At 29.7% G+C, this 9,055-nt stretch overlaps 1 protein-coding gene across 2 annotated transcripts in view; it reads left to right on the top strand.

Annotated features, from left to right (window-relative positions):
• The first annotated feature begins 4,689 nt into the window (after nucleotides 1–4,689).
• LOC114121444 (ribonucleoprotein PTB-binding 2-like) overlaps nucleotides 4,690–9,055 on the top strand; it is a 36,452-nt gene continuing 32,086 nt past the window's right edge. The window contains exon 1 of one of the 2 annotated variants that reach the window (XM_027983788.2): nucleotides 4,690–5,299. In XM_027983788.2, the coding sequence (XP_027839589.1) occupies nucleotides 5,024–5,299 (276 nt within the window). In that variant the 5' untranslated portion in view covers nucleotides 4,690–5,023. The remainder of the gene's footprint in view (nucleotides 5,300–9,055) is intronic. The other variant, XM_027983790.2, reaches the window with a different exon arrangement.

The raw sequence follows: 9,055 nt of genomic DNA, 5'->3' as shown, positions 1-9,055 counted from the left end.
ACGTGAAAATGAACTTTTGATTATTTGACATAATATGTCATATATGACTGTTAAATGAGTAAATAAAGTAACAAATAAAGGAAGTAGATAGATATTAAAAAAAAAAAAAACGATTATTTAAAATTATCCATATGTTTGAAAACTATACGGATATTATTATAGCCTATATTATAGGGATTATAATTTTAAATGTCAATTTAAATTTAAATTTATAATTATTGTTATAGTCAAAATAAGTTTTTTCTAATAACTTAATAAACAATCCGTTATTAAATAAAAACTGATTTAAAATGATTAATAATAAATTGCACGTTTCCTATAATAGATAAATAAATATATTACTCTTTGGAACTTAATTAATTATAGTTTTTTTTATTTATTTAATTGTGTTAATATACCTAAAAATATGTAAATGAATACTTATGATAATCAGTACAAAAGTACAACATTTTAATTTTAAAGATAGTTTTACAGGAACAAATGTAATTAAATTGAGAATTTCCAATATAAAATTTCAATTTTAATTTTATAGTTTTCTATATGTTTATATGTTATTAATTATTATATATAGGTACTATTTGTAAAATTATATTGTATTAGTGTACTACCGCAGAAAAGCAATTTTCTGCTGTCTGGATTATTATTGTCATACTATTTTTTATTTTAAAACTTCTGAAGCTCTTCAAATATTTCCTAGCTTATCTCGTCAAAATAATAAATTATATTAAAATGTTTTAATTGATTTTTTTCTCCCTCCTCCCACAGATTTTTAACTATATTTATGCCTATAAAATATAATAATAATTAACAATATTAAGTAGGTAAAGTATACAGCTACTATAGCAACGTTCCCCACTAAGATTTTGAAAAGGGCCAAATATTTATTATGAAAATTACTAGCAGGGCGCATGCAGTAAATAAATTTGAATTTGCGTAATATTTCCTTTTAAAAAAAATGTATTCGTTAAGAATATTTTTTTCACCGGATGTAAAAATCATAGTTCCAAATTAAATTTTTAATGATAATAATCAAAATGTATAATAAAATAATAAAATGAGATAAATAAAAATATTTTATACTAAAATTAAACCACGATATAAGTATTTTATTTTATTTTCTCTAAAAATATACTTTGTTAAATTTTAGAAAATGTATAGGTACTTCTGTTTCATTGCGGGTGGCATAACATTTATTAAATTGCCACTAAGGTCCACTAGTAATTGGTATTTATACTATTGTATAGCATTAAGCATATAATATTATTTACGATACAATATTTATAATTTTTATATATTTGATAAAATTATGATATTTATTTTTTTGATGTATTTCAATATACAATAAAAATATTAAAAAAAGTTAAACATATTCTTTTACAAATGGTATTGCTCTAATATTAACTTTTTATAACTATAGTAGTATAAATTATATAGGTATAAAATCATTTACGTAGATTTGTCGTGTTATCGGAATGTCAAACAGAGACAATACATGCGGGTACAACGTCCTTTTTAAGTATGTTAACACAATTAATTATTTAAATAAATAATGTATTTATTTTACAATATTAATATAATACAATAAGTCAACAACTATAACATGACATACTCTAATGATGATTTATTTAACTGTTCCAAGCTCTCATACATACATTTAAACATTTCATCATTTCACAATGTTTATTTTTATTTTTATGCATAGATAAAACTTTCTGATAAAACTCAAATTTCTTATCGATATAAAAAGACTGTACCTACTCTAGTTAAGAGCACATACCGATATACCTACTTGAAACTTTTAGAACACTCTTGCAGTTCTGTTCGATAAATGTTTAAAGAAAAAGATAGCAAAATTACTAATGTATAAAAATTTGTGTAATTTTACATTCGTCGTTTCGTTTTTAAATTTTAAAACGCAAAACTTATTTTAGTTATTTTAGGTAAAAATGTATGTAAATAACTATTTTTTTTTCTTCAGTTTTTAGGATTTATAAGTAGAAAATAAGCTATCGATATCGAAATCATAATATAAACAACCTATTTTACTATCATTATTATGTAGGCAGTTTCGTTCCTCAGTTAAAACTGTAAAATAACAACTATTGCGGAGCCATTTTGAAAACTAATTTATGGGAGGGATAAATAATAAAATATATGTTAATTAACTAACTTTTTTTAACTTGAAAAATCTTTTTTTACTTTTTGTTCAGTGCTTGGTATATTCAATACTAGTACCTTACCTTAATGGAATATAGCTTAAATTAATTATTTGTAATAGTCTTAAGCCCCTATAGGCATTAGTCTGGTCATGCGATGAACAACCCATTGTTTTTTGATATTCGTTTGCCGAAACATGTTACATGTCACACACAGGTCAGGACTTGGCTCTTGGCAATGCTGTTGTAATTTTAAGATTCAAAAAGAATTCCCCTATCCGGAGTGTATTGACAAGATATAAAACAGTATTAGGTATGTCGATACACACAAAAATTATTTGATTTTATTACTTCTTATCATTTTTCGTCTTTTACTAGCTAAAATATCAACGAATTCACAGTTAGGAGTGACCTATGACGAGTGATAGTGATATGAAAAGTTTGTTAACCACTGATGTTCTGGAATGATCTTGAAAGCTTCACCAAATAGTAATACTATTTAGTCACATTTAGTCACACTATACCTATCATAATACATTAATACGTGCGGTAAATTGTAATATTATTAGAATTTTTCCTGGGCGACGTTGTGGTTAAGACATAGTAATAATTATGTTATTATGAGGGCACCCGACTTGACAATAATCAAAACTATGATTAAAAACGAGTGTCGACGCATAAGAAGAAAAAATGAAGACCCGGTCGCGTGTATCGGAAGTCTAACTGATTTGGGTCTTGGGATATATTGTATGATATATTAAAAAATATATACATCATGCAAACTGTATATTAGTTAAAATATTAATGTCTTATATATAGGTACTTTAAAATATTATTTTAGGCTTAAGTACTGTTATTTATAATTATTAATGTTTGAAGTTTTGCTTGCGAACCATAAGTATAGGTAGAAACCTAAAAATTATTATTTATTTTCATTTTTTACGAGAAAAAATTCAAAAACGTATGCCATATCTATTTCCATACACTATACTAGAGGTTTTCAACCTTTTTTGACTCATGGCATCCTAGGTCATTTTATAAAAATTTCGGAGGCACCCTATAGACTACCAAGATTTTATTTAGCAGTGCGTAAGAATAAACAAAAGTAGTAAAACGTAGGTATATACTATACAGTATAATATACTGAGTATATACTTGGGATGGTCAGCGAGAAGAGACTCGCGAATCACCAAACGTATTAATAAATATGGAAGAGCCAAAATGTAAAAAAATGTGTCATTTCATTATATAATACATAAATTCATAATATAAAAACGTGTTTGTAAAAATAGTTACGATAAGATGCGAGCCGTTAAAGTCCGCGAGACGCGGTTGGTCACTCCTGTATATACTCATATTATATTTTATAAAACAAATTTTTACATTGAAAATTAACTATACATGATTATTTTTATTTATTATTGCATAAATAATAAAATAAAAAATATATTTCAAGTAACAAAAAAAGTTCTCTTCGCCCCGGTTAGGAATCTCTGTACTATACGTCATGTATACAGTATATTGTGTCTTGATCATGGGCGCCCATAAGTAAAATTTTAGAGGGGGTCAAAATAAACAATTCTCAAATGTAAAGATAATAATTATAGTATGGTACTATTTATTGAGTTACAAGTTTTTAATATTTTTTGTCTAGGGGGGGGGCAAGTGCCCTATCTTGCCCCTCCCAATGGACGCCCATGGACTCTTGATTTCCGTATTATTTCGTACTTTACCGTATAACTGTGTGTAGTAATAAAACTTAAAGTCATTTAGAGAAATATATTTTTAAGGTGTATCTATTAATAATTATCATTAATTGTAAGAAAAACATTTTATTATATGCATTCGAGTGGCTAGCGACTGTAGTCATAATATATAGGTAACTGCAGGGGTGGCCAAACCGCGTCTCGCGACATTGACTTTTGCGGCTCGCATCTTATCGTAACATTTTTACAAACACGTTATTTAATGTGTTTCGTATAATAAAATGGCAACTTTTTTTTTTTTACATTTTGGCTCTTCCACATTTTATCAATACACTCGGTGGATCGCGAGTCTCTTCTCGCTGGCCACCCCTGAATTATATAATATATGTACTCATAAATAATGCCCCCTACAACCGATTAACCGATTTCGGTCGACTACGGTTCTGAATCCAATTCCGAAAAAACGGTCCCAGGGCCGACGATAACTTGTGCCGCCACGATGAAACCGGCACGCGCGAGTCCCGCCGCCGCCGTCGTCGTGTCACACGTTCCGTTTGCTGCCGCCGCGCTACCAGCGGCAGCGTCATCGTTGTCCGGCGTCGTCGCTATGCCCGTCTTTTAACATGTGCGTTCGGAGTGCGCGCGCAGAACCGGCGGCACATAACCATACACACGCGCACACAAGCGCGGCAATACGTGCGCGGCGCGCGCGCGCACGCACACACCCAAACTATCGTACACACACGCGCGCGCGTAAAATGTGCGGAGTGGCGTACTGCGCGTGCGTGGCCCGGTTCGCCTCCTCTCCGACACCGCGCCGCCGCAACCGGCCAGGTATTTCATTGTCACTCGTCTTGGCGCTCTCGAACGTCGTCCGGTGCCGTCGCCAACTGAGAGAATATTATAACACCGCCGCCGACGACGACGACGACGACGACGGCCGTTTCGATATCAGTAAAAATATATATAAAAAAAAAAACATTGTTATAATAATATCGGTTTCTTTCCGTCCGGGTCGACCGCTACACCAATACGTACTGCAACTCCGGCGAAGGCAATCGTAAGAAAACAAAAAACCGTTAAGTCACTCGTTATTTTCAAACGACTCGCAAAACACAATATTATCATACCTGTGGTGACCGGCTCGTGTTGTACCACACGATGACTACGGAGACCGCCAAATCGGTGTTCGCCGTCGAGGGACACCCGTGTTTCAAGTACAAGCTCAACGATCCAAAGGCGTTTTGGAACGGTGGTGGTGCGGGCGTCGGAATCGCCGGCAACCACCAAGTACTGCAGGCCACCGCGTCCACCGAACGATTTTGGGAAGAAGAACCGGAAGAGGAGATCAAGCGGAAGGTACAAGACGCCAAGATCAAATTCCACAAGGACAGACAGCTGCAGGTCAAGCACTTGCCCAGAAACGTCAGCGAGGAGGTGAGTAATCTACACCGTAAAGTTTAGAACTGACTACGGCTACAGCACTAAGTAGTATTAGGTAGTTTGATAATTAGTAATTAAGTATATAAATGACTGATAAACGAGCAAGTTCTAGTTGTAGTCGTTATTTAGTAATAAGCGACAATTCGGCAACGCTTTTTGCGCGTAATGTTGTGATTATAATACGTACGTGTAATAATTGATTACGACCGAACGATATTTTATAATCTTCGACACCGGAAATAGAATCGGGAAATGCCCTGGGGTCATGTTTTTGTGTGCCCTCTAGGCGGTCCTTATACGTTGGCCTTTAGATTCGACCTCGGCTGTCCCGAAACTGCGTCATCGTCTCTACAAAGATGATTTTCGACCTTAATTCAAACGTTTTTATAATAAACGCACACGTTATTTGTCTGTGCGATTGGGTTGATGCACGACGACCACGCGCGCATTGAACCAAGATAATCGATCTAATTTTAACAGCGACTTCCGACGTAAATTGCAATTATGTGTTGACAATTTGACATTATCATTGACAGCTCATACGACAAGTTCGATATCGCATCTATTCGGATTTCCCCAAGTTAAAACTGGTTACGAATGTGTCATGTCGCGCGAATATTCTCATTGAAAGCAGTCTCGTTATTACTTATTATCATTATTATTATTATTGCAACGCATCGTTTTAACGTAAAATAGAGAATTGATTAATAAGTCCAGGTACTGCTTCCGATGATTCTCATAATAATTAATAATCGTGTTTATTTAAATGATTGGGACTAGTGGAGGGTACTTTACCGACAAACATCTGACGGCCAATAATATTATTTTCATGTTAGTACGTTGTGATTTATGTTGCACGACGAGTAGTTCGAATAGTATTCATTTTAATAACGTACCTATGGAAATTGTATTTTTAATTTTTGTTTTATCACGAATGCCGTTCTTACATAATCTATTTTGCGAAAATACCTTTTGTTATGTAAATTAATTGGGATGCCGGGGTGGTATTATAAAATGTTTTGAGTATATTGTGTTAAAAATTGTATACAGAGACCGTTGCGGATACGATACCGGAACGGGAATGAGTCTCCCGTATTTTTTTTAAATGGTGTATCCGTATTCAATCTGGTATCTAATTATTATCATTATTTAATTAATGCTATTTTCCATTTTAACTTTTAATTTTAAGAAAACAATGCCTGTGAATTATGAATGTGTAAAACTTTTATCCTCCTTATTTTTTTTTAGATGACTGGCATGATTATTTAAGTAGGTACCTAGAATATACGAATAAAAACTTCGGCAATACTCGTGTTTACTTATCTAATTACATTAGTAAAATAGATAACCTTTTTTAACAATAAAAACAAATTTTAAATTCTAAAAGATTGTTTTGTACGTATATAAAATAGAAGTTTATTTTTAAAATAATAAATATGTGTTCTGTATATTTATCTACACGATTGTATACGTTGAAGAAAATATATTTTATACAAATATATTACATTCGTACAAACGTTAGCTACTTTTATTTTTTAATTGTTAATTATTTTATATATGTACTATATTAAAAATTATTATTAGTATTGATATAATGATATTTAATAGGTGAGGAATCGTATGAATTAATTAGATGAAGTATTTATTTTTAAAATTAATTGTTGATTCTAGTTGTTAGTTTTAAAATATTTTATGATTAAATATTTAACTAATTAATGAACCTTAAAATCAATGAAGTTGTTCATATGCACTTGAATCGAATAGGAAAAAAGAGTATTCAACTCTGTGATACTGAAGTAAAAAATAGTTATATCGTTAATATGTTTATGTTAATGCTTTAAAAGCATTTAAATTTAAATAAAAGATTTATTACATATTATAAAGTAATTTTTAAGCTAAAAATAACAATAATGTAATTATAATAGTAAAACGTGTGATAAGACCAAACAGCAGTATATTATTTTAAATAACAATTTTGCCGTTTTCTGATTATTATTAAAATTGTATCAAGCTTAAAATAATTTAATAATATATGTGTAGTGTGTACACAAAAATATTATAAAATATTGGTGAATGTTCAATGATGTGTTTTTTAAATAAACCAAGATACCTATAAATTACATTTAATTATAAAATGTAATATAATAATATTATATATTATATAACAATTAATTGTTTGCTACCGATAATTTCAAAATTGCCATTAAATAATTTTATTCTGTTATTATATTACGTAAATTTCGAGAAAAATTTAATTTCTTATTTATTCTCTTTATTTAGTGAAAACTGGGTAATTATTTTTCTTACATTTCTGAAAAATTTGGGTGTATTGATTTATATTAATATTTATATTTATATTTATTTACATTTCATCATCATAATTGAAAATGGTCTATTATTAATTAGACTAAATTATATTATATACTTAATAACCATTCCCTCGACCATTCCTTAATAACTACTTGGTTGTATTTTTCTTTCTAATAATTTAAATACTATTTGTGTGTTGCAAACGACAATATTATAAAGTAGTGGGTATCTAATCTCATTTTTACATTTATAAATCGGTATCCACTCGTGTCCGAATTTGCTACATTTACAATATTTAATGCTAATTACGTATTAATTATTATTATTAAATGTTTATCTCGTCAAAATTAGACTTGTCAGTTGTTCTAATGTAATCTTTTTTGTGCCACTTTTTTTGGCAAGGTCTTCATAATATTTTATAAAAAATATGTATTGCGATTAACTGTAATTATTTTTTAAGATATATCGCTTATCAGTTGAATCACGCAGCATGTGTATGGTAGCTTAGTTGTCACATTGCTTGTGCATTATGATACTATAATATTTTGTTATTTTACTACGTTTTATTACAATTTAAGATGATATCTAATAGTATAATGACTGCATACATTTATTTGCGATTTTCGATACTAAATACCTAAATATTAATATAAGGACGTTGAAATTCAAAAGCCAAAAAACATTACAAGTTTGTTGCCCTCTTTGATTTGGCCTTGTATTTACTTCAAACTATTATACAAGAAAAATATTTTTACCCAAATCACTACATAAATACCGGTTATTACAAACGTTGAATTTTGTTAACTGGATATTTTATTTACCCATCACTAGAATGAATCTCAATAGTGCATTAACCAATTGATATCGATCAGATAATCGATGGCTTCGTTAATTTATTGTGTATTTTAAGGTTAAGGTTCAACATTTTATTTAGACTCGAATTTTAAGACATTATCTTACTCCTTACACTACATAGACAAAATCTTAATACATTAAGAATAGTATAGTTTACTGTATTATTGTATCTAATTCAAACAATAAATTTAAATTAAATAGATAGGTAAATTTTTTTGGATTCCTTGGGTCTAAAATGTTCTAATATCAAAATTTCATTCATTATTTGTATATCATATTTAGGCGCATATAATATTATATGTATTGTAGATTTTTAACTATTTATATCATGTAGGTGTATGGTTGTAGAGTATTCAATGTACACAGTTTTATGTAAGATTTAATTTCATATTTCACGAATATATCTGTCACATATCATTATATTATTATAAATAATATTAGTATATCACTTATGTTTTTTTATAACAAAAGTCATTTATTTAACAACAATACCATCCCATAGTTTTTTTTTTCTAAAATTCCGTATTTAAATCCCTGGTGCTTTATTATTTATTTTATTTTACAGTCATTTTCCAGAACTGAAAA

This window comes from Aphis gossypii, chromosome X, assembly GCF_020184175.1.
Source record: "Aphis gossypii isolate Hap1 chromosome X, ASM2018417v2, whole genome shotgun sequence".
Classification (NCBI taxonomy): Eukaryota; Metazoa; Arthropoda; class Insecta; order Hemiptera; family Aphididae; genus Aphis; species Aphis gossypii.
This window is presented reverse-complemented; position numbering and strand designations above follow the sequence as displayed.